Raw genomic sequence first — 27,228 nt, 5'->3', positions numbered from 1 at the left:
TAAGTATACAGATGTTTATATACAGATGTACTGATATGTCTTTTGTTTTCAAATAGATTTTATATGGTATAGTTATATGTGAAATAAATATTAATTGCTAATTAATTAATAAATATAAGATTGCAGTCAGTTCAATTCCTATTTTCACTGAGTGCAGTTCATTCGTTTTCTGCTGCATGCTTTTGACTTATAGTAATTCATGTAAACTCTGATATTGCTGCAGCTCTGTTCTGTCTGTCAAGTACCACGTGTCGAAAACAATACTTCCATTCACTCGTTTCGAAACAAAATGGGTAATGAGCCGACATCCAAACAGCTATTCGACACGAAATGCTTTTATTGTGAAAAGACATTTCCGGTAATAGTCGCGTTAAGTGTGGCAAACCTAACAATCCGACCGCCTCTCAGCACCATCCAAACATTAGCTTGCTAAATAGCTTTCAGCTACCCAAACTGGAGAAAACAGAGCGCTCCATCCAAATAATCTATGAGTCGCAAACGAAACCACAGTTTCACTGAAGCGAGCTTGTCTCCTGAAGCCCACGGCGTCTTCATGGAGCCTCCCGGGTCAGTAAGTGCAGCTGACGGTGATTTCGTGGAGCTGGAACCCGACGAAGAGCTTCTCTGCTCGGTTAGCGACATCACTGAGCACCTCGGGAGAAACATCACCGTAGTGCTGGAGACTGCGTTGTCCGAGATCCGTAAAATGGTCAGCATCCGGATAAGAGTGTTGAAAATGGAACTTCGCGCGAAAAGCGAAGAAATCGAGATGTTAAAAGCACAACTGGATACAGTTCAGCGGGATGGTAGGGACGCATTTCCTGGCGTAGCGAGCGTAGAGCCGCCTGCAGAGGCTGGCTTCAAGAAACATGACTTCAGCTCTGGAGCCAAGCACAACAATATCGACCCACGGAGAGCCAAAGCGCTCATGTCTGGTGTGAAGAAGGAAAATATAGACGCCATTTGTCACTATCTGATGAAAGACAAGAACTCGAGAGGATGTGCTGAAATGGACGGAGACCAGAGCAACCAGGCCGGTGACAGGGAGGTTCGCCAAGGGCCAGACCCGCATTCCCTCAACTTGTGGTCGGACAGCGGGATGGCCGGGACCGTGTCTATGCACGTAGACTCCGAGTCCACCACAGATGACATCTTCAGCATGCTCCCTTCCGGTAGCAAGCGAATGTATGAGTATGAATGGATGGCACCAATGGAATACACTTCAGACCTGAAAGGTACGTAGACGTAGTCATAAATAATGCTTATTTACTTATAACTTGATGACTAATATGAAAACAGAGGGTTTTATAACGTATAAGTGCTTGAAGTAGTTCTCGAGGCTTGTTGAAGGGCATCCCAAGGCTCTCCAACTCCAGATGCGCCCTAAAGCATGACTGAGCATGCGTTTTACACGTGAACCTCTCACATAGTGACCATTTTTGGCACTTTTTTTTTTGTAGTGTTAAAATGGGAACAAATTATGTGTTTTTGCAGTTTGCTGCTAGAAACAAAATAACTAATGACATCACAAGCCCAACACGTTCAGGGTGCATCAGTCCTCCTGTTGTCCACGTGGGGACAGTGTTTATGTTGCAAACTGTCTTTGGTAGTTTTTTTTTTTTTTGCCAGCTTCTGTGACATTCAACAGTTGGCCCACTGTTTGGATGCACAAAAGATAATGACTACACTACACACTAACTACACACTCCAAATAAGCCGAGTGTCACAAATCTTTTATCATCACTCTCACTCTTCCCCTTTTCCCCCCAATTTTTTTTCTAAGTGGTTGGTGTGGTGCATTTTCCTACAGAAATGGGGAGTGTCATGTTTGTTTTTCCTTTGTTTTTCTCACAAGCACTTTCTGCTTGTGAGGGCTTTCTTTAGAAAATCCAGTTTTTACCTTTTCTTATTGCACTAAATGTGACAACGCATTCATAGAAAAGCGTTGTGTAAATAATTTATCATAAGTCTCATTTTGCTTTGCCTATCAGCAAAATAAAAAAAACCCTGGTACATATTGGTTAGAGGTGGGAATCACCATACATCCCACGATACGATATCATCACAATATTTAACTCGCGATACGATATTATTGCAATTTTTAAAAATATTTTGCGATATTCAAATTCTGTACATAAAGGTAAACTTTATCAATATTCATTTTATCTAATATCAAAGTCTCACACTCAGTCTTTCTCTCATTTCAGTTTTATTGTTGACAAACTGAACGGTTTGTATTACAGTCTAGTCCAACTTAACTGAATCAACCATCTGGTACAATTATAGCTATTCTGAACTATGCAGTTTATGAAAACTATGCAGCCCCTTCAGCAACTGAAGAATTTGAAAGTAAATTAAAACAAAATATAATTTTACATTAAATAAAAAAGTTTTAAACTTAATTAAAATAAAACATGAATTAAATTAAATAAGTAAACTGTCATGTTTATTGCTGCCAAAAAAAGTTAAACACATTTGGACAGTGAAGGAATGTCAGGATTGTTGCTCAGAAAAAGGATCAACATGCTCTGAAGTCGGAGCACAAAAACCTTTTTTGTAACAAAATATCAATTTCTGCTGTCCCTGTATCGATACATTATTAGCAAACAAAATATCAGGATACTACACAGTATCGATTTTTTCCCCCACCTCTAATATTGGTTCACACTTTGGACAAAAGTTGAAACGAGACACTGCGAGGTTGTGTCATTTTAAATCAGTCATGTGATTTGGGGGCCACTTACTTACCCTAACCCTATACAGGCCTCTATGGGTAAGTGGTGCTGGCAGACCACCTTACTCCAGGACATCACAATCAAGCACAATCATTACCTTTTTATGAACAGCATAAAAATGTAATACAATAATATATTCATACACTTCATGATAAATTTGATTTCCATTGTTGACTTTTACGTTTCTGCAAATTCAAGTTTTGTATTTTGAACTTAATTGTTCAAAAATATCCAATAATATATCAATATTTTAGATCTGGACAGTTTTGCAAGTCTTTATATTGATTTGATCTGTTGTATCGGTCTATTTATATGGTAACCACTGGCTTTAACATTAATATTAATCCTGATTTTTCTGCTATTGTGCCACAGTTATAAAGGAGCCTGATCATGAGAACGCCTGCACAACTGAGACAGAGAATGATGGGAATGAAGATGACTCGACCACGAGGGAGGGGTCGATACCTGAGCAAGCACAGACTCCGCTGTCACGTGCCCAGCCTTGCGACTTCTCTATGGAGCCTCAGAGCTCTCCGGGGGAGGAAGGGAATCCTTTGGAGGACTGCACAGACAGGCCTGAGGCAGGTGCGAATGTAGCGGATTATTTTAAAACCCCGTACTTATTGAATGCAATTACAAGTGGAATATTGCAATACCAGGTCAGTGTATACAGCTGAGCTATAATACTGGTGAAAACACATAGATAGTCTGTCAACAGTGACAGAAACTTTGATAAGGAAGTGTGGAAAATAACTTTCATTTTGTGCACAATAAATGCAGCTGCCTGGTTGCTGTGCTCGGCGATGTTTAGTGTTTATGTCATAAATGTTATCGTGAATTTAATTTATGGCTAAATCACCCACCTTTAAGTGCCAGTTCACAACAATAATCAACTCAAGGCATGTTGTGTGGTGGAAGTTTCAAATAACGTCTGAAACCGACAATTTCAAACTAAATATTTACTTGATGAAAATGCTGATGTTGACGAATAGCAAGGGATACATAACTTTCATATTCTGCACCTTCATAACATCAGCAAGAGGCTAGCAGCAGCACTAGGATAATTCCCTGCATTTCAAAATAAAAACACTTCCTGTCTATACCTTTCACAATAAGGCATAAATAATTGTCACTAGCAGTTTAAACATAGCTGCAGTTTATATATTCACTGTAATAAATGACAAGGAAGGATAAGCTGAGTCAGCTGAACCCAATATCATAAAGTGTCATTTAATTTCAATTCACAACATCCTCACCCCCCCATCAGCAGTTGTTCATCAGTATCCAGCTACCTTACTTTGGTAAGGTAGCTGGATAACTTATCTCTAATGGATATGATAGCCGAACAGGTCTCTTCAGCAAACTTCCTCACAAGTGCGAACATTACATGAACAAATGCATCCATCACTCCCTGGAAAAAACTGCTATTCTCCCGATCCTCCAGGTTTGGGAGGGTCAGTTATTGTCTCCAGTCAAGACAACACCTCCCACTTTCAACACTTCAGAGCAAATCCAGAGCACTTCACTTCAGAGCAGTCTGTCAAGTTGTCACTGCCAGTGGCTCCATAAGCTGGTTAAGAATCTCTACCCATACTCATCCTCGACCAATGTCCCCCCAGCTTACGTTGACCGTCTGAGATGGGGAAAGTGTAGTCTTTGGCAGAATAGAAGTGAGTCTCCCCCAAACGGACCTCTGATGCATCACTGTATACATAAGAAAGAGGTCGGGAATTCAACATGGCCTCTACCTCAAGTAAAGTAGTTAACACCTCAAAGTTCAGGACTCATCAAGAATGGATGCTCTCCGATGCATTCATCAGAGTATGAATGTGTATGAATGTGTCTGAATGTGTATGACTGTTAGATAATAAGCACTTAACAACTTAGAAAACATGCTTGTGTGGTGTGGATGTGGGTTTGATTGGGTGAAAGATTTAGTTGTATAAAGCGCTTTGAGCTTTGAGCGCTTTTCTACTCTATCTGAGCACTCAGAGTAGAAAAGCGCTATATAATAACCACTCCATTTACCAGATGTGGGGTTCAACACCTGGCCCTGTGGTGCAGTCAGAGTAACAGAACTGAATATGCTCAAAACTAGAGACGGTTGTGGATAGAGCAGGGTAGGACTGGGCGATATATCGAGTTTTTTAAAAATATCGATATATTTTCATACGACATATAAGATGTGAGAATATCGTTTATATCGATATAGTCTATGTTACGTTATAACTATTCTTGTGGAGCCGCAAGTTTGCCTCTCTTTCATCCACTTTTGTCTCTACGCAACGTTACTCGGCCTCGCCTCTCCTTCACTGAACACAACTCCACCTCCTCCCCCATAGCTTCGCCTGCAGGCAATGACAAGATGAACACAGCAAATCTCCGTTAACGAGTTACCGCGGATCGCCCCGTGCGTGGGGGTGGACGCCGTCAACGTGTTAGCTAGCTAACCGCCTAATGCCATGGCCTAGCATGGCCTAAAATCCTTTCATTTTCTCATAAATTGACAGCGCGCCTTATGTATGAATTCTGGTTGTGCTTGATGACCGCAAACTGTTTTTATGTGGAACACGGCGCTCAGCAATCTGTCAAAAAAATGTTTTAGTACGACTTTGCTAAGCTACGGATCTGCACCGCTTGATGGATTGTTGCCTCGCGGAGTGATACGTACTGTGCTTCACACATTGTTTATACTGCACAATTGTGAGCTTTTTGTTATGCACAAAAACAACATTGTTTTCTTTTATTTATGGAGCATTATTATTTAATAAATGCTCATAATTCATTTTTGTGTAATTTCTGCATGAACATCTATGCTGTATGCTAATAAAAGTGCCTGTGTGACATCTGGGACACAGCAAAAAGAACTCTGTTTTTGTTCTTACCTTATGGCTTTAAAAAAAAAAACCATCGAGATATATATCGTATATCACCATCCAGCTAAAAAATATCGCGATATGAATTTTGCCCAGTTCTAGAGCAGGGCAATATGACAAAAAATATTTATCACAATATACATTTGAAAATTTGCGATAACGATATAACTGACAATATAATTGACACTAAACAAAATACTTTACAACTCCACAACTTTATTAGTGCCAAAAAAAAAATCAATGTATTTTCACTTAAACAAGCAGATGTTTTTTAAGTGCATTAAAGTTATATAAACATTTAACAGTGCAAATTCCTCGCTGACAGTTTAACCAAAAGGCATTTCCAGTGGAAATTGGCCGACATATCCTCAGCATAACCATGTATAATATCCACTAAAGTTAAAAAGAGGTTATACACACAATACGGTAATATTATGTTGAAGCACAGTACGCATCACTCTGCGAGGCTCCTGCCTACGATAGCCGTAATGCTCCGACAATCCATCAAGCAGTGCGGCTTCGTAGCTTAGCAAAGTCGTACTAAAATAGTGCAAAATAGTGCTTTGTTGTGTATCTGACAGACGAAAGCTTAACCAGTGCCACACCACTGAAGTTGCAGCATTTTTACAAACCAATTTTGGTTCATCCGTTTCATTCAACGATCCGCTTTCGCCCTTCTCATTTTCCGTCGCCGCCATGCTTTTTCCGCCATGTGCGTATGAAAACAAAGGCACTGCACATGCATGTTTTACACATACTCTATCACAATATTTCATTTTCTTATCATTGCCCAACATTATACCAGTATTACCGTGAACGGTATGATATGGCCCAGCCCTAGTTGTGGACTCTCCATTATCCCCCCTCACCTTACTCAAAAGCACTGTGTCTGAAACCTTCAGGTTTCTGGGATCCACAGTCTCGCCTCAGGAACTGTTGATCCAGTCTATAATCCAGTCTGTTCTCTGCTCATCCATTATTGTAGGACTTGGATCAGCCACCAAACAGGCCAAGACCAGACTACAACGGACAATGAGGTCTGCAGAAAAAGTCATTGGTGCTGGTAGGCGCTACAGAGCACTGTATGCCAAAACAAGCAGACAGCGTCTTTCTATAGGCCATCACTTTGATGAATACTTACTACATTCACATAGTCCTGTACCAGTCACAGTACAGGACCATACCTGCTGAAATCAAAGCGTACTGCATACACTGTTTTGTTCTTATGTATGTAATTACTTATCCATCCCTTATTTATCCCATAATTTCATTCCAACATTTTTGCTCTCTGCACCATACGTGTTGTTATTGTCTTTGTATACGCGCACACATACTTGATTCTGATTCTGACATTTCCACGACCACCTCATTTGTGTGCACTGTCTGTCCACATAACTCTCAGATCTGGTGATTTTGTCCCATTTGCACAGATTCATGGCTGCGTTTGACAGAATCTCCTTTGCTGTTGTGGTAACCAAAAAGGCCTTCTCCACAAATGGTAAATGGACTGATTCTTATATAGCGCTTTTCTACTCTCCCGGAGTACTCAAAGCACTCTGTACAACATGTCACATTCACACAATCATTCTCTCAAGCACTGACTCTAAACTGAGTGCTTTTCTAACTACATTTACACTCCGATGGATGCATCAGAGAGCAACTTGGGGTGAGTATCTTGCCCAAGGATACTTGGCATGCAGACTGGAGGAGCCTGGGATCTAACCACCAACCTTCCAATCAGTAGGTGACCTGCTCTACCGCAGGAGATACAGCCACCACATTACATGAACTGCAACGGAAACGTTTCATACTGCCTGATAGGGCTGCTCGATTATGGCAAAAATGATAATCACGATTATTTTCACTGAAATTGAGATCTCGATTATTTGACAATATTTATTTAACAATAACAATGTGTTGAATAATGACTTTAAAGATTGTCAAAATAATATAAAATAGTGTGTAAATACTGATAACAGTACAAATGTTTGCAATATAAAAAATAAATTAAAAATGTAAACATCTATGTTTAGTGAAGTTTGCAGTGTTGCTCTGTGGTGCAGCTACGACACTGTAGCAAAGTTTACACACTGTGTCTACTTGATCCACGTCTGACTCGAACCCGTAATGTTTCCACACCACTGAAGTGTTTTTACCTCTTTTCAACCAACAGCATCACTCTCCTCTCCAAATAACTTCTGCTTAGCTTTCCGAGCTTCCCTCGGGTCCTCTTAATCAGCGGTCCCCAACCCCTGGGCCTCGGATCGGTACCGGTCCGTGAGTCGTTTGGTACCGGGCCGCAAGAGTTGAGGCTCAGGTGTGAAATGTATAGTTTTCAGGGTTTTTATCGGTTTTCAGCCTTATTTTGTTATCGTTTTTATCGTTAACTCAGTTTTCCTTGGTCTTTTCACGTGTGTATAAATCTTTTTTTTTTTTCAGTACCGGTACTGGTTTTATTTTGTTGTATTTATCCGCGACACCTTAAAGGCCGGTCCATGAAAATATTGTCGGGCATAAACCGGTCCGTGGCGCAAAACAGGTTGGGGACCGCTGCTCTTAATTGTTGTGACACGTGTTTGAAACTCAGAGAGGTGCGCTCGATTTGCCACACGGAGCAGCGCGAGAGTAAAGCACGAGGGAGGGGCTAATAATCGGCTCAGTCATTTTTAATGATCGTTGAAAGCCCAGATCGTAATCCAGATTAAAATTAGATTAATTGAGCAGCCCTACTGCCTGAGATGTTTTCTTATGGTTGCAGCTAACAGGAATAGGCCGGCTAACACACCAAATACCACTCATTCACATGTCTGTGAAGGTTCTCAGTCATCCAGGTCATCGTAGTCAAAGGAGCTTGCAAAGAAAAGTGTCTGAACTTCTTTAAGTTGCTTGAAGATGGATGAGAGGTGAAACGTCTTCAAGCAACTTAAAGAAGTTCAGACGCTTTTCTTTGCAAGCTCCTTTGAACGCTCATTCACATGATGCACAACTCAGTTTTGCAGCCTTTGGTTGGAGGTCCATCAAGCCACAGAAACCAAACAGCATGTGTCCTGTTGTCCTAGAGCAAGGGTAGGCAACCTTTTTGATGACGAGTGCCCTCTAAAATTTCCTCAGAAGTCAATGTGCCATATAATTGCATTAGCAATAAATTTAATAACACTCTATATTAACAGTTGCTGCGCTGAGCGGAGAGCTCCTGAAGCTTTTGAAGTGTCAGAATGTGGAAATTTCAACATTGCTTGAAAAGACTGACAGCTAGCAACGCCCCTCTCACCCGTAGGCTAAGTGATTTTTAGCCAATTACAAGTTGAATCTGGTGGTTGGGGTTGTTAGCTAAGATACCGTCATTAAGAAGCAGCACAACTAATGTGTCTATGTGAGCTAATTTGCCATTTATTTTTTAATTCACTGCGTGTCGTGCCCAGGGCTGGACTGGGACAAAAAATCAGCCCAGGCATTTTGACTACAGACCGGCCCACCAGGTATTAAAGCCTTTGAATGAAAACAAACGCTGTTGTGACAGTGATGTACAGTCTTGTTGGTATATGTATGATTTCTATACATTTTACATCAGGTAAAAACTTTGGTTTAAGCTTCAGATAATTATTTAAGACAAACTAGATATTTTAAATGAGAACAAGAAAGTATTTCTTTGTGCCCCCCTCTCCCTGTTAATGCTCTACCTGGCTCCCTGGCAAAACTTTGCTAGACCCGCCCCTGCACAGTTACCAGCTGTCAGTTACCTAAAAAAGTATCCTGGGGTTATCTGTCTCTCAGAAACAGTTCATAACTTCCCTCCAACTCATTCATGTCACCTAAAAGGTAAACCTGTTTCTTCATCACCTGTTCAGCTCTGATGATTCAGTAAGGACATCTCCTGGTTTCATCTTCATGACATCCGCTGGTTTCCTCTTTCTGGCGCAAAGTTGGAGATAAACAAAGGAGAGACGGGACTTGTGTCAGAAATACCGATCAGCTGATCATTGATCAGTTTCATGATTGAATGAGAGAAGAAAAGGCAGCTGACAGTGTAAAGACGCAGAATGACTCCAGCTTTGTGTCTTTTTCCATCCTAGCTGAAGTCCGGGACAAACTGTGTTCCTTTTCAGCTCAATACGAAGCGCGTAATATTTTCTCTGAATGCGGGACGATTCAGTTTTTTACGGCACGGTTGGCAACCCTACTAACTAACCTCATGAATAAAATAAAGTTCACTATCAGTAAAATCATAGCACCCACCCAGCTGTATAGAAACACCGTCATGCTAGCTAGTACGCAGTATGAGTTATTGTAACTGACTGTAAAAACTCAGCACAAGGAAAATAAACTCCACCTAAACTTGGTTTATATCTGACCCAGATAGACTGCAGGTCATAACTTCTTACCTGAAGTTCAGTTCACCTGACACTCAGACCGGCGGCCGCCTCGGGTCTCTGCTCCTCCTGCCTAACCTTTCCCTCATCCACCTGCTAGCCTCCACCACTTGCTAATGTTATTGAATCTGTGGAAGCACCGCGATGCCACCACCAAACAACGGAGTTATTTTTACACATCTGCCAGCATCTGGCCAATCCACCATCTTTCATTGTTTATACCGTTACTAAAAAAATAATAATCATCGGCCCATAAAAACAAAAAATCACCATCGAGGGCCAGTCCAGCTATGGTCGTGCCATCAGTTAACCCTTTGCGTGCCAACTGTGGCACACGTGCCCAGGGTTGCCGACCCCAGTCCTAGAGCTATCTAAAGGAAAGCCATTGTGAGTCTGAATATGATTGGCACATTTACCATATTTGGATTAAGGTTAGGCCAAGTCAGTTAGCAGTGATGTGATGATGCATCACCACTCTTAACTCTCTTATATTTATGCTCCACCTCTGAAATGTTTCTTGTACATTCTCACAGATATCTTGCTGCAGGTAATCCTTTGTAACATCATTGTACTTCATGTGCAAAGTTGCATTGGTTTTCATTCTCCTGATAAGGCCTTCAAACTGTCCCTTTGCAGCTCTAAAGATCAGGTCTGTCACATCGTCATGGTAGCTCAACTTGATGGTGACCATCCTTCCGTGCTACAGTCTGTTCAAAGCTGCAAAAAGCCTCCATTTCCTCTGGACTCGGGGTTTTCTCATGAACAGTGCCAAGTGACTCCACTTCCTGGAAGGCATAAAGCTGTTTAGGAATCTGACTGCAGATCTACACTGATTTACATGCAAGTTGCATCAGTGACACTCAAAGTTGCAATTGGCCCTTGCAATGTCTATCCAAAACCTACTTTCGACAGCTTCTAGTGATTTTGTAAATCTTTCAACCTTATCAGAAACTACTTGCCAGTAATAGCCTGCCCTTGTTAACACTGAGATTTCTGAATCATCAGCACCTTCCAGTGGAAAATCCAGAAGTTAAGTCATTTCTCATGAACTCGTGTTGAATGGGTTCATGAGGGACCCTTATCACAGTAGAGCACACCTGTGGGGGTTCCACAGCTTCAGTCTTGTATCTTGTGATGGACCTATGTGAAAAGGTATTGTACCCAAACCCATAACAGGTGATGGTCTTTCATGTGGCTCTGGATGAATTACAGGTGGTGATCCTATTTTAGACCCATTTAACCATCGACCCGTTTCTAAACTTTGGAGACTAGCTGGAGTGCTTGAGAAACTGAAGTGCTTGAGAATGATCAGTTAAAGAAATATTTAGACTCTAATAATATTCTCTCCCATAATCAGTCTGGTTTCAGAAAACAACATAGTGCTGTCAGTGCTGCTTCAACTAAACTTTCAATGGTCTTGATGCATTCTCAATCATCCAGGAAATTAAAAAGTTGATTCTGTTCATCTGGACGTAGCGTTTTGTGGGAGAAACATTTTGTCATCATCCAGGTGACTTCTTCAGTCTCAGCTGACTGCAGCTTTCAGTCTTATAAACAGCACATTTGCATAATGACTGAAACCAGCCCACTGAAGGAACAATGGGCTGGGAGGTCATGACCATTAATCAACAACCACTGATCAATAACCATGAGTCCCATTCACAGAGAGTTGGGGAATGGCTGCAATCACAGTATTGTAAGATGGTGACAGATGTACCCTTAGGCCCCCTCCTCGATTCAGAGATGGTCTTTCCCTTTTCACGTAAATGGCCTCCTTGACTCCGCCCTCAAACCAGCATTCCTCCCTGTCCAGGATGTTACATCCTCATCATTGAAAGAGTGTCCACTGGCCTGTAGCTGTAAATAGACTGCAGAGTCCTGGCCTGATGAGGTGGCTCTTCTGTGTTGTGCCATCCGCTTCGCCAGAGGTTGTTTGGTTTCCCTGATGTATAAATCCTGCCAATCCTCCTGCACTTAACAGCGTACACTATGTTACTCTGTTTGTGTCGGGGGACCCGATCCTTGGGGTGGACCAATTTTTGGCGCAGCGTGTTTTGGGGTTTAAAAGCCACAGAGACCCGGTGTTTATAAAAAATGCGTCTCAGCTGCTCCGATACTCCTGACACGTACGGATCACTACAGGTTTTTGCTTAGGCAGCGGTTGTCCTTCTCTCCTGGGTCGGCTGGAGCTTTCTTTAGGTGTCTTTCCAGCTTTGAGAAAAGTCCAGCTGGGATAACCACATTTACTCAGGGCCTTCTTGATGTGATGTTCTTCTGCCTCCCTGGCCGCTGTGTCAGTGGGGATGGTGTTCGCTCTGTGTTGTAGCGTCCTGATGACACCCAGTTTATGCACCAGTGGATGATGAGAGTCAAACCAGGTTTACGGTACACGTCAGCTTTTAGATGTCCCCCATTACTGATGGAAATCTCACAGTCTAAGAAGGCTAACCTGCCACTTTTCATATCCTCCCTGGTGAATTTGATGTGTCGGTCCACAGATTTAATGTGATCCCTGAATTGTGGGACATCCTGAGATTTAATTTTCATCCAGGTGTCATCCACATATCTGAACCAATGGCTTGGTGGTGTTCCAGGGTAGGATAGCAAAGCCCTCTTTTTTGCTTCTTCCATGTACAAATTGGCCACGATGGGTGAAACTGGGGAGCCCATGTTTCTGCCTGCCACGAAACAATGGAAAATGTATTGATGCCTTCTCAATCATCCAGGAAAGTAAATCTCCAAAAGTTGATTCTGTTCATCTGGACGTAGCGTTTGATCAGTGGGTTTTGGTCAGTGGTTGTTGATCAATGGTCATAAGAATTTGCATAATTAAGATTAAGGAACTGACCTTCCGGCTCATTGTTCCTTCAGTGGGCTGGTTTCAGTCATTATGCAAATGTACTGTTTATAAGATTGAAAGCTGCAGTCAGCTGAGACTGAAGAAGTCACTTGGACGTTTCTCCCACTGAAAATGCTACGTCCAGATGAACAGAATCAACTTTTGGAGAACAATGGAAAATGCACAACATGAGGAAAGACGAGGAGAAAAAATAACTCCCCCCCCCCCCAGACTGAGCTCAGACAGGGAGATCAGTTTGAGAATAGAAAAAAACACCTCAGCACATGAATCAGCACAGCTCACTACATAGAAGACATAAGCTTCGAAGGCATTTGGGGGGGGGGGGGGGGGGTGATTGTAGGTCTGTGTCAGTGTACATGCATATGTGTGCGTATGAGTGTGTGTGTGTGTGTGTGTGTTCAGCCGAGAGAAAGTGTCCCTTCACCAAAAGTCAACAATCTTCGGTCGACGCGGGTGGCCTTGAATGAGGAGGGAGAAAGTCACAACACAGTTTTGTTATCTAAAGGAGGATTGTTATTCCTGTCAGCTTTTGCCTTGAGCATCCAGCTGGCGCCATGAGATGAAGATGGTAGCTGTTTTGGTTAGTGCGAACAAACTGCTTCCAATTTTACAGTTGGTCTAATGTCCGTCACTGGTCACCAGGTCTCTCAATTCCTGTTCTTCTTCTTCAAGATGTTATCCATATTGCATTCAAAAACACAGTCTGAGTACTCACAGCCCTGCCCATCGTCTATCATGTCGGCCAGCCTTGTGGGATTTTGAACAGCTGTAGCCGCTTCTTGTTCTTTAGTAAGCCAGGTCTGAGCCAGCTCCAATCAGCCAGGAACTCTGTTATCATGGTTCCGAATTGGTAGATGTCATTCACTGTCCTCCATCGAGACTCCATTAAGGGACCAGTTGATCAAATCCATAATTCTTCTTTAGGTTTTTAGAGAACAAGTCTGGGAGACTCTCTTAGGGTTGGAGAATAAGCGAGACTATACAATAGACATGAGAAGCCAAGCAGGAAAGACAAGGGAGAGGGAGAAAGTGTGACCACCTCCGTCAAGAGCCAAGAGAAGAAGAATATAGAATAGGGCAAATTATTATAAACCTTGTATGTGAGGAACAGGATTTTCAATGTAATTCTAGATTTAACAGGGAGCCAATGAAGGGAAGCCAATATAGCAGAAATCTGCTCTCTCTCTAGTTCCTGTCAGTGCTGTCACTGCAGTATTTTAGATCAACCGAAGGCTTTTTAGGGAGTTTTTGGGGGAACGTGATAATAATTAATTACAGTAGTGCATTGAGAATATCCTGTTAAAAAAATGACTCCTAAATTCCTTACACTATTAATGCAGGCCAAGGCAATGGCACCCAGGTTAAAGATCTGGTTAGATATCATATTTCTAACATTTTTAGTGCAACGACCTCAGTTTATCTGAATTTAGGAGCAGGAAGTTAGAGGACATCTAGGTCTTTGTTTTTAAGACTTTTCTGCTGTTTAAGTAACTGGTGTGTGTTATCTGGCTTCATGGATAGACAGAGCTCGGGATCATCACATGGCAATAGACATCTTGGAGTTATTTTTGACTATATGTCCTTCAGTGCATATATGTAGGACTGCTTTCTTCCATTTGTGCAACATCTCTAAAATTAGAAATATTCTGTCTCAGAGTGAAAAACTAGTTCATGCATTTATTAGGCTGGACGACTGTAATTCATTATTATCAGGATGTCCTAAAACTCCCCGAAAAGCCTTCAGCTAATCCAAAATGCTGCAGCAAGAGTCCTGACAGGGACTAGAAAGAGTGGACTGGTTCATTCACACAAGCACTTTTATCTACATTGTTTTTAACAGCATAGTTTGTGTCTAACATTCACCCTTACTTAGTATCTTGCACAAGGATATTTGGCATGCAGACTGGATTGAACCAACAACCTTCTGGTTTGTAGGTGACCCGCTCTACCACTTGAGCTACACCCACCTTATAGTACCATATCACCCCATTAGAGCACTTCTGATTTGAGACTTTCTTTTTAGAGTAGTTACAGTATCCAAAGTCACATCCAGTGAGGATGTAACACTATGAACAACTAGATCTGGGGGGAGCTCAGGTAGCCGCTCTCCTCTATGTTGGAACATGTCATCGAAGACGATAACAGTGGAGGAATTATATCCTTAAACTTAGTTACAGCACTTTCAGACTGTAATGCAATTTATTCCCTGCTGCTGTGTTATTCATTATTGTAAATTTAACTGTCTTTGTTTCAGACCAGCAGTTATCCAGTCACACCTACATCTGCTCAATGTGTGGAACCTTCTGCCCTGACTCTTTCTTCCTGGAGGAGCACGTAAAACTAATCCACTCAGACTCTGCTGGAGCCCTGGCTCTCCAGGCGCTCCAGTCCACGTCCTCCACTACACCCTCCATGGGAGATAGCAGCGGTGATTCTAGGAGGGCTGGTGGGAGCCAAAATGAGGGAAGCACACAATTTGGGTCTGTTGCAAGCATCAGTCAAGGAGGGGGTCCTATAAAAAAGGAGATAAAAATTGAGGGGGGGTATGAATGTGGGGACTGTGGCCGCCGCTTCAACTACCTCGGCAACCTGCGGCAGCACCAGCGCATCCATACTGGAGAAAAACCCTTCGTGTGTCCGGAGTGCGGGGAGAGATTTCGCCATGCGGCCCGCTTAAAAAGCCACAGGCTAATTCACAGCGGTGCCCAGAGCCCGTTTCCTTGCCCTCAGTGTGGGAAAGGTTTCTCTGTGCTGTCGGGACTCAAGAGACACCAACGGGTGCACACTGGTGAGAGCCCATACGCATGTCCTCAGTGTGGACGGCGCTTTAAAGAACTGGGAAACTTGTACACCCACCAGAGGATTCACAGCGGGGCCACACCCTACCGCTGTCAGCAGTGCGGGCGCAGCTTCCGACATCTGGGCACCTACAAGAGTCACCGCTGCACCCCGGGACAGTAATCGGCCTCTGCTTCTGTTCTCCACACTCCTAGGAAGTCTAAAATGTACATCAAAGATAGATTGTGATCCAGAGTTTGACTCATAAGTCGTAATTTCAGCGCTCTCTGATAACACCGTGAAGACGCTGGACATGTGAAGACTCGGTTTTATGAGATGATGCCCCAATGTTCATGTTCTGTTACATTCATGATGGAGATGTGCTTGATGAGCCTCAGTGTCTTGAATAAACTGACCTCAAGGCAAATACATTGAATTGTTCTTTAGCTTTCAACAGTATCGCAACGCCTTCATCACCAGATGAAGTCTGAGAATAATCGGAAATCACCGGAAAAATGATATTTCTATGATTATTAAGCAAACCCCTGGTACAAGTTACCTGTCTTGCAGTTTTCAATGTGTATACATTGAGCTTGCAGGAAGTCCTATGGTGTATAGTGTATAGTATGGTGCTTATACATATAAACATGACGGCAGGTGTGTCATAGCTAAATTCTCAAGAGCCTGCTGTCTTTAAAGTCACTTAACTATTTCCTGAAGTAAAGCACAACATAGTTTTTAAATTTAAAACTGCTTGAACAGCCACAGAAACTTGTTAGTTTCTATGTGTAACAGGTAAGGTCCTAGATTTCTTCCTTTCTAATGGTAAGAATATCATATTCACAGCCACATTTCTAAATTATGTCAAAATATTATATTTTTAAACCAGGTTTCATTTTGTCTGTTGTTAATATTGCATCCACAAGGTCACATATCAGGCAAGCCTTTGGCTAATTCTTTTTTTTTTTTTTTTTGCCATAATGACAAGTTCACCTGACATTGAGAATTAAAGCTAGGACATAAGGACATAAGAAATCATCTGGTCCTTTGCAGAGGGGTTGATTTTAGATTTGAGAAGTGATTTTATTCTCCCGGAGTTGCAGCTCATTGTCCACACATCAAGAATACCGGTTCAGTCATTAAAATTAATTTCATTTTAATCTGCTGACAAATTAAGGCGATTTACACATCTCTTTTATTAGCGTATAGTTAATATAGTTAGTATTTAAATATGTCCAAATTAAATCTTCAGAGCTCCGATGTGCAGCTGTCAATGTCGATATAAAAAGCAGCACTCAGAGCTAAAGTTACTAACTCGAATTAAAATATTAATTGAAGCACTCTGTGCAATAAAACAGCACATTAATAACTTTCTGCAGCATTATTCTCTCATCATGTCAATAAAAATGTTGCGTTTAATTTACATTTTGTATATTCTTTATATTTATCATCATCATCTGGTAACATTTGTGATTCGATTGGGGAAAAAGCCAAGAGATCACTGTATGCGGAAGAGTCATATGACGTGCAAAAGTCCCGTTTTTATATGAGTGCACACAGAGCTCGGCTTAACAGAGACAGCTGTTAATCACTATTGTGATAGCTGTTATTCCCAACTTGGGTTTTAGGTTTGTTGAACAAGCAAAAAAAGAAAGAAAAGCCTGTGTGTGTTGAACTTTGTTTCTGGAACACTGAACTTTCTGCACTTATTTCAAAAGATCCTGAAACAACAACGCATATTAATAATTTACCAAAAACGATGCCAAACTGGAGTAATGGCGTATGAACAGCTAAGTACACTCCATGAACTCAGTAACTTGGAGAACCACTTGAAGATGTTTTCTGTGTGACTTTATCAGTCTCCTCATCACATTGTTGTGGAGGGACTTTGGCCTACTCTTGTTTACAGCGTTGGTTCAGTTCATTGTTGGTCTGGACTTTGACTTTTCTGTTTTTTAACCATTCTGTTTTATATTTTCTGTTTTGTGGTCATTGTCCTGCTGCAGTATTAGAAAATCACGTGGCTGCAAAACAAAACAAGCAGACCAAATAATATTTTGTGTTTGTTTATTTACAATTTCTTCATGTGAATTTACTGTGACATCAAACCCTGGGTCAGTATTTTGAATATTATCCACTTGTGAATAATTGTTCTCACTGCAGAATGACAGATGGGATTGCTGGAAATGGCCTTTAACCCTTCCCAGATTAACGGTCAGCAAAAATCGCTTCCCCGAGTGAATGGCTTTCTTCCTCAGCATTGTGTAGACTTTTTATCTTCTGAAAATATGAATAAAAATAAATCTAACTATAAGTATTGGCTCCTCTATCATACACTATGTTACTCCTCATATTATTTAAGTAATAAAATGATCTTTGTTACCAGGCCAGTAAAACACTGGTCTTTTTTTATGCATTCACAAATTTGATGACATGCTGGGATATTTGAATCAGAAAGGCAAAGCATTTCTTATTTGACCAACATGGTTGACGTATGTTTAAATCATGAATCTTTGTAACAGTTTGACTCTAGTAGGTTCATATTAACTGATTTGTTCAAACCCGCTGAATCTCCAGGATCCCTCTTACATGAGTAACTAAATGGATGGACCTGATGAAGCTTTTGGACAGCACCACCCACATAGACTGTTTGTGTAACAGCAACAAAACTTGGCTTTTGTGATATGTTTGCTGTCCTGATGCTACTTGGTGTTTATATTTAAACCCTAATTCTACAGTTTGTGTGTTTGATGATACAAAATTGTGAATTGCAGAAAAGTCATTAGCCACTGAAAGAAAAAAATGGTAACACTTTCTATTACAATTCAATTCAATTCAATTTTATTTATATAGCGCCAAATCACAACAAAAGTCGCCTCAAGGCGCTTCATAGATACAGAGAAAAACCCAACAATCATATGACCCCCTATGAGCAGCACTTTGACGACAGTGGGAAGGAAAAACTCCCTTTTAACAGGAAGAAACCTCCGGCAGAACCAGGCTCAGGGAGGGGCGGGGCCATCTGCTGTGATTGGTTGGGGTGAGAGAATGAAGACAGGATAAAGACATGCTGTGGAAGAGAGACAGAGGTTAATAACAGATATGATTCAATGCAGAGAGGTCTGTTAATACATAGTGAGTGAGAAAGGTGACTGGAAAGGAAAAACACAATGCATCATGGGAATCCCCCGGCAGCCTACATCTATTGCAGCATAACTAAGGGAGGATTCAGGGTCACCTGGTCCAGCCCTAACTATATGCTTTAGCAAAAAGGAAAGTTTGAAGCCTAATCTTAAAAGTAGAGATAGTGTCTGTCTCCTGAATCCAAACTGGAAGCTGGTTCCACAGAAGAGGGGCCTGAAAACTGAAGGCTCTCCCTCCCATTCTACATTATTACAGCTCAGTAATAAAGGGGTTATAGTAGGATAACAAGGGGAACCAGAATACTATGTGGTAATTTCTAAGTTATCACCATACGGTTACTCCTGGTAGATTCTGTGTAATAAGCAGGAAGCAGAGCTGCAGAATGCAAAACTGCCTGTTTCCATTTAATAACACATTAATAACCTATTAAAGCATCTTTTTTCTTTTCTTTTTTTTTTGCCTGTCCCGTTTGGTTCTTTAGCAATCACAATTGTTGTCTGAAAGCCAGGAAAGATGCCCAGCGGATTAATTCTTTCAAGTGGAGAAAATATGGCAATGCCATGTTGGTCCACTTGACAGACAATTAGACAGAAAGGGAGGAAGAGAAACTGAGGGGAAGGGGGGACAGTAAGAGAACACAGTGAGAAAATCCGTTGGATCACCTGTTAAAAGATGTACAAAGAAAACAAACAACTCAATACAGAGATGAGAGCAACAACCTGCATAGGTGTAAGTAACAGTAAATACTAAATATTGAATGTTATTGAGCAGCACGCAAGACGGACAGCGCACGATATGGTTTAAGGCAGCAGCCAAGGAAGATATAGTCTGTGTGTGTGAGCTTGAGTTCATAAGGTTTCTCCATGTAACATCTGCTAGAGCAGGGGTGTCAAACTCAAATACACAGTGGGCCAAAATTCAAAACTGGAACAAAGTCGTGAGCTAACGTTAATATTTATTGAAAAAACAAATCTTCCTCCAGATATAAGAATGAATCTTTTCTTATGGACTCAAACACGTTTTGCTGAAAAACTGAATGTGGAACAAGCAAAGCTTAATACTAAACAATATATATATTAGCTGTATAATACCAGTAGGTCAGCTCTGATAGTAATTTGGTATGGCTTCACGGGCCAAATGTAATTAGGCTGCAGGCCAAATTTGGCCCACGGGCCAGAGTTTGACACTTATGTGCTAGAGGGTGTGGGAAGCCATAGCCCCGCCCCCCAGAGCATGGGGCAGATATGGAGGAGACCTGGGCCCAGACATCCAAAGGCCCCCCAGACTGTGAAAGCCCAAGGAGGACCACCGGAGCGGCTTACTGCCACCTTCCTGGAAGGAGATGAGGAGAGCCCCAGACGTGGGGTCGCCCAGCAGCCACGGAGGAGAAGCCACAGCGAGGTGCGGTGACTTTAAATAAAACTGAATTGAATCAGTGCCAGTCACCTCACGATCTCAATGTCAGGTTCTATTCCTGCATTTTGTGTTTTAAGACAGAGTAACGCATTAAAACTGCCTGAAAGATATCCATACAGTCAGCTGTGCTCTGTGGTAGCCCAACTCATAATTTCATGTCGTAGCTTCTTTAACCTGACTTCCCTCCACAGACAGATGTGCACAGATGTTCAGACCTCAGTCAGATAGTGGACCAGCGTCGCTGACGAGAGAACACATCCACTGTGCTTTATTCATTCTTCAGTGCCAAGACATTTATTGTATTTAACATTTCAAAGTTTGGCACATTTATGCTCTTGTCTGCAAACATTAATCGACTCTGCAGTCCAGCTGGTTCCTGCTTCTTTAATATTCTGCACGGGCGTCTTCTTCAGCTACAGCTGCTGTGAAACATGAATGTGTGATTGAATGTGTTTTAAAACATATCGAGATACAAAAGTATTATTGTCATTGATTAAGTTTATGGTGTTCTACCATCTTCAGTGTTTTAAGGTTTTAAAATAGGTTATAGATTTGTCTGGATTATTTTTAGCCTACACATTGAACTTTAGCGGTGTTTCCATGTTTTTCTTAATTTGTTTTCTTCACTATATTCTATTATAGGATAATGTAGGAATGTTTTCTTTTTAAAGCAACGTTAGATGACGGTTTAACAGAGGTGCTACATCATTTCAGTGCACAAACAGAACATTTCACCCTTTTTCTTGGTGTAAGTGACATTGGCCCATCAGCACAACACAACCCCTGTCTGTAAGGGCTAAAAGACGGGTAAAATATAGTGCTAAGCAATGTAGAAGCAACCTCTTTCCAATAAATAAACACATGTTTCTGCAACATAGGGACTACCTATGTAGCAGAAACTACTACCTACCCTATCCCTATGATTGTACGATCTACTGTACAATATAAAGCACCTTGAGGCGACTGTTGTTGTGATTTGGCGCTATATAAATAAAATTGAATTGAATTGAATTACCACTACACACACAGTGAATATAGGTCGGCATACATCGCTGTGCGGTCTGGAAAAGACCTAAGACACTACTACAAAACTTTAGACACTCTTATTCTCCTTGTACAGAGGTGTGCATGATCATGAAATATACAAAGCAACAATTGGTCAAGAAGGAGGTTTTGCCTACCAGGTATTCATCAGTGCAATTCTGGTTTCTAGTTACTTTTGCTGTTATTTATACAACTGGAACTGGATCCGGAAAACTGCTAAAAGTAGAGCAGCGGTGAGAAAGCACTGCTGCATGCTGCATGGAGGGATATACATGCTGACAAATATGGCAATAAAATCCTTCAGACCCACTGTTTCACCAACCTTCTACTTGCCTTTCACTAACCCCTGTCTTCATGACTAACGCACTACTTCCTGTTATATTTTTAGGAAGGTTGAGTTGGAGCGTGAGAATGCCTTGGGGTATGGCTGTCTTGACCTAGTGGTATAAAAATAATATTTAAAAACAAACAAACACATAGTTTTAAAAAGATCTGATGGCAAACCTCGCCCTTTTGTGAGGCCATGAGGGCTGGTCTGTATTAGGATGCTTTTTTTAATCACGATTAGAGCGAAGAGCTAGGTTTGGGGGAGTCCCATGAGAGCCTGTGGATTTTAAGTGGGTTGTAGCACTCTTGACATAGGGAATGGCTTGGTTAAACATTGCCTCCCAGAAAGAAAATGTGAAAGGAAGTTATGGGAACAGGAGGTGGGGTTCCAAAGGAGGCCCTAGACTGACCAATTTAAACTTGTTATTAATGACTGCCTGAGTTTTTGCATGGCAAACATCTGGATTTCTCCCACAGTTGGGCTGATGCACCTCCAGAACTCCCACCACAAGTCTCTTCTACCCTCGGCTGATCTCACCTTACAACCTGTAGAACTCCCATAAAGTACACTGGTTTGGAGGCGCACCACAGTCTGTTTAGATTCGTGGCTGTCAGCGTGACAGCAGCGCTGTGCTATTTTAGTGGCTGGAAGTGGCCGATCTCTGCTCTGTAATGTTTGGTTATCAGCTCGGTCACAAAAACATGTCGTGTCTTCTGTCGGAAACAATGCTTGGTGCATTTTGCTATGTCAGTCTAATGCAGTACAGTCCCAAAACAAAGCTGAAACAGTTGCAGAAACTGGTCCAAGTATCTTTGGTTTTTTCCCTGTCACAATCCAAGCTGACCAGGACAAAGACACAACACAGTGGAACTGTTTCTGGCCTTTTCTATATTTATCAACAGTCCCAAAGCAATCTTTCCTACAGCTTCATTATACCGTCCATCAGCTTTATGCCTGTGTAGTTACTATAGCTCGGCACTAGCACACTTCAGTATTCCTCAGACATCCTTCCATTTTCCAAGACTGTGTTAAAGAATCCAGTCAAAAAGTCCACTGTCTGTCCACGGGTATGTTATCTGGTCTTTTCTATCCTTCATCCTCTTCATATCTGCTCTCACTTCCTCTTCAGTAATGCACTCCACTCTCTCATTTACTATCCTCCATCTGTCATCTCTTATTTTCAGCATTCATCGGCTCCATAAAGAACTCTTTCCCTCTTCTTTTAACTTGTACATTAAAAAAACTGGACGGTAACATCTGAAAAGTAAACATACTTTTTTAAATGTTAAAAAGGAAACGAGAGAAATCAAAAAGGTCTAAAGTGACTTGTGAAAATGCACTATTCTAGTCACATTATTATGTCTGAACCAAGTATAGTTTTTATATTTTTACTTGTGTCACACAAACAGCAATATTGTTAAAAATAGTAAGAAATCTTTGGGGGTGCTTTGATTCATTTTTAGGGGGGCTTCAGCACACCCAGAAATGAGCTAACCCCCCCGCCTAGATTAAATAAAACTGAGACCCTAGCTAAATAGAGGTGGGAATCACCATACATCCCACGATACGATATTATTGCAATTTTTAAAAATATTTTGCAATATTCAGATTCTGTACATAAAGGTAAACTTTATCAATATTCATTTTATCTAATATCAAAGTCTCACACTCAGTCTTTCTCTCATTTCAGTTTTATTGTTGACAAACTGAACGGTTTGTATTACAGTCTAGTCCAACTTAACTGAACAACCATCTGGTACAATTATAGCTATTCTGAACTATGCAGTTTATGAAAACTATGCAGCCCCTTCAGCAACTGAAGAATTTGTATGTAAATTAAAACAAAATATAATTTTACATTAAATAAAAACATTTTAAACTTAATTAAAATAAAACATGTCTTAAATTAAAATAAGTAAACTGTCATGTTTATTGCTGCCAAAAAAAGTTAAACATATTTGGACAGTGAAGGAATGTCAGGATTGTTGCTCAGAAAAAGGATCAACATGCTCTGAAGTCAGAGCACAAAAACCTTTTTTGTAACAAAATATCAATTTCTGCTGTCCCTGTATCCATACATTATTAGCAAACAAAATATCAGGATACTACACAGTATTGATTTTTTCCCGCACCCCTATAGCTAAACCAAATTTATCTCATACATATGCTATCTGTTCATCAAAGTTGTCTTGTTGTTTCCAAGTGTTCCACTGTGTAGGTCAGTACATATTAGCCAGCCAGTAGGTCAGAGGTGAATCATCTCCGCTGACTCCAATAAACAGCAATGGTGAGTCACAGAGGCTTGTAATAGTTACTGGAAGTTAACAGCATACACAATCTGTGCCAAGAGATATGGCAGCACAAATGTTTGAGATGCATTTTTTAATTGTAAGAAGTTCAACAAGACTCTGTCATCGGCACGCATCAATCAAATGAATTTGTTCCTGATGACCAGGCTTGGGCAATCCTGTTATACTACAACTGTCATTTACGCGCAGTCTAATTTCCTCATATGTCAATTAACATTTCTCAGTAGATTTCAAGAACCTCAAAGTATTCTGTCCATCTTTTGAAGAAGCAACTTCTTCAATGATATGTTTGTTTTTGCCTGAAGATATTAGAGGATATCTTGATGCATGCTCAGTCATCCAGGTAAGTAAATCTCCAAAAGTTGATTCTGTTCATCTGGACATTTTCAGTGGGAGAAACGTTTTGTCATCATCCAGGTGACTTCTTCAGTCTCAGCTGACTGCAGGTTTCAATCTTATAACAGCACATTTGCATAACGACTGAAACCAGCCCACTGAAGCAACAATGGGCTGGGAGGTCATGACCATTAATCAACAACCACAGATTAATGGCCATGAGTCCCATTCACAGAGAGTTGGGGAATGGCTGCAATCACAGCATTGTAAGATGGTGACAGATGTACCCTTAGGCCCCCTCCTCGATTCAGAGATGGTCTTTCCCTTTTCACGTAAATGGCCTCCTTGACTCCGCCCTCAAACCAGCGTTCCTCCCTGTCCAGGATGTTACATCCTCATCATTGAAAGAGTGTCCACTGGCCTGTAGGTGTAAATAGACTGCAGAGTCCTGGCCTGACGAGGTGGCTCTGCTGTGTTGTAGCCAGAGGTTGTTTGGTTTCCTCGATGTATAAATCCTGACAATCCTCCTGCACTTAACAGCGTACACTATGTTACTCTGTTTGTGTCGGGGGACCCGATCCTTGGGGTGGATCAGTTTTTGGCGCAGCGTGTTTTGGGGTTTTTGGGGAAACCTGCAGTCAGCTGAGACTGAAGAAGTCACTTGGATGAGGGATGAAACGTTTGTCCCAGTGAAAACATCCAGATGTACAGAATCAACATTTGGAGATATTAGAGGACGGTGATCATTTATATCATCTGGCTCAAGTATTTCAATGTCACATTTTTTCAGACACCTCGTGGTTTCTGAAATGTTGACTACATTGCCAACAAAGCTTTCTGCAGAGCAAAGAGACATTCTTAATGGTAGAATTTATACAAACAGTAACCAGTTCAGAGTGCACTGACCTGCAGAAGTCTTCATGGAAGAGGACTCCATGCAAAAGCAAGTGATAACATTTCCAGATGTGGAGATTTCTCGCACTATATTTCTTTCTTTCTGAGCTACATGTGCTGACTGTTTTGATGTTTTACACTAATAAGGAAATGAGGCTTGAACCACCTGAGCCATTATTAACTAATGTTTGTTGGTTGAAAGATTTTTTGGAAGCAATCTAGAGCAACAGCTGCAAGATGATCAGCACATAAACATAAGACTATTCAATTTAAATGTGACTCTCTTACAAATATATGCTGCGAATCCATGTAATAAAAACCTAATTATACACTAACTAAGAATCTCAGAGCTCATGAGACCAATTAAAATTGTGACTTGTTTAATTTTGCAATTTATCTATAAAAGGGGAACTTTACGGAATTGTACGGTAGGTAGTGCACATCATGGATTTGACCCATTAGGACTGGGAATGTGGAGGATGCATGCTACTGGTGACCAGAGATGGGCTGTAATCCGATTACTTTTTTCAAGTAACGAGTAAAGTAAGGGATTACTATTGCAAAAACGGTAATTAGATTACCGTTACTTTCCCGTAGGAACGCTGCGTTACTGCGTTACTAAAACCGTGATTCTTTTGCGAGAATGTCTCATGACAGTGACGTAAGCGAGTGCGACGTTCCTGACAACAGCTGTGTGCAGATCAACAATGAATAATATATCGAGTGTGGAGAGAGTATGAGCGTTGAGTGTTTAAAGCGTGGAAGTACTGACCTTACTTTGAGTTTGATTCCATAAAAAGTGACAAAAACATTAGTGTCCGTTGTTCGTGGGAAGAAAACTTCTTTTTACAGCGAAAAAAACCCTAAACTTCCAAACAAGCACCGAGTAGCTACGACGTAATGGGAAATTCACAGATTCTTCCACTGACCGCTGCGGCTCACCTGCACCAGGGTAAACCTCCGCCTACCTGACTCCTGCTTTACAGGTGAAAATAGAGCAACAGGACCGCTAGTCTTTGACTTTATTTATTTTCTGCTGTGTTTTACTTGCATCTATTTGAAAGACTGAGTGTAAACACAAAAAAATTATTTTACGTGCTGGAATGTGCAGAAAATAGGTTTAAATGTTAAACTAATTTCTTCCAGTCAGAGAATGTTGCATATAATTAAATTTTTGCTTGATGCATAAAGTTAAAAGATGAAAACTAATAAAACAAGTTTTAAAAAGAGACTTTTCCATTTGATTACAATTTGTATGATGGATTATGTAGAAAAAGTAGAATTGGGCTGAAAGATCTATCACTTTATCACCTATTCAGGGTGTAAATCGTGTTTTTAAAAAGTAACTAAGTAACTAAGTAATTAATTTAGAGATGGACCGATCTGATATTACGTATCGGTATCGGTCCGATACTGACCCAAATTACTGGATCGGATATCGGCGAGAAATAAAAAATGTAATCCGATACATTAAATATCAAAAAAGCACCTCACAAAACTTGCTACACGACGTAACTCGGCTCATAACCGTAGCACGTCGCTGCAGTATGCATCACGTGATAGAGCCGCTGTGTGTATTTGTAGCCTAGCTAGCAAACCAGCATTTCATCTCCGAGGAAGTTTTCCCAGAGAGAAGTAAAGGAAGTGTGTAAGTTCATCTCTGAATGTCTGTAAAGCATTCCCACGTTAAGCTTAACAACAGATATATGGAGCGACTGCCTCTCTCTCTCGCTCTCTCTCTCTCTCTCTTTCCTGCTGCTCTTTCAATCATGAAACTGCTTAATGATCAGCTGATCGGCTTTTCTGTCGCGAGTCCGTCTCTCTTCTTAGTTTTTGGCCCACTTCTCACCAGAAAGAGGAAACCAGCGGCTGAACAACAGCAGCACTATTAAGCTTGATAAGCTGTTGTTAGAATTTATTTAATATTACTTTCTACACCAGGATCGTTTCTACGTAGCTGACGGCTGGTAACTGTGCAGGGGCGGATCTAGCAAAGTTTAGCCAGGGGGGCCGATAGGGCATGAACAGGGAAAAGGGGGCACAAAGACATACTTTTCTTTCTTGTTCTCATTTAAAATGTCTAGTTTTTAATAAATAATTATCTGACTCTTACACCCAAAGTTTTAATCTTTTGTAAA

General features: G+C 41.2%; 1 protein-coding gene across 2 annotated transcripts; it reads left to right on the top strand.

Moving 5' to 3' along the window:
* The first annotated feature begins 304 nt into the window (after positions 1-304).
* znf16l (zinc finger protein 16 like) lies at positions 305-17,933 on the top strand. 2 transcript variants are annotated; one of them, XR_014873089.1, is made up of 4 exons: positions 305-1,235; positions 3,108-3,320; positions 15,096-16,278; positions 16,319-17,933. XR_014873089.1 is itself a non-coding variant. In XM_085153990.1 (3 exons), exons 1-3 carry the CDS (start codon positions 488-490, stop codon positions 15,800-15,802), a joined length of 1,668 nt encoding a protein of 555 aa, XP_085010116.1. In that variant the 5' UTR covers positions 305-487; the 3' UTR covers positions 15,803-17,933. The 2 variants fall into 2 exon arrangements, 1 of the variants encoding a protein (XP_085010116.1); XM_085153990.1 differs by having other exon boundaries at positions 15,096-17,933.
* The last annotated feature ends 9,295 nt before the right edge of the window (positions 17,934-27,228 follow it).

This window comes from Neolamprologus multifasciatus, chromosome 3, assembly GCF_963576455.1.
Source record: "Neolamprologus multifasciatus chromosome 3, fNeoMul1.2, whole genome shotgun sequence".
NCBI classification, from domain to species: Eukaryota; Metazoa; Chordata; class Actinopteri; order Cichliformes; family Cichlidae; genus Neolamprologus; species Neolamprologus multifasciatus.
The sequence above is the reverse complement of the archived record's forward strand: the minus strand, read 5'-3'. Positions and strand labels throughout refer to the sequence as shown.

What these genes read in the sequence shown, in the direction of transcription:
- znf16l (XM_085153990.1), top strand. Translation starts at nt 488, where the DNA reads ATGAGTCGCAAACGAAACCACAGTTTCACTGAAGCGAGCTTGTCTCCT. An exon ending in ATACACTTCAGACCTGAAAG is followed by an intron (nt 1,236 to 3,107) that starts GTACGTAGACGT and finishes ATTGTGCCACAG; the next exon opens with TTATAAAGGAGCCTGATCAT. An exon ending in CACAGACAGGCCTGAGGCAG is followed by an intron (nt 3,321 to 15,095) that starts GTGCGAATGTAG and finishes TCTTTGTTTCAG; the next exon opens with ACCAGCAGTTATCCAGTCAC.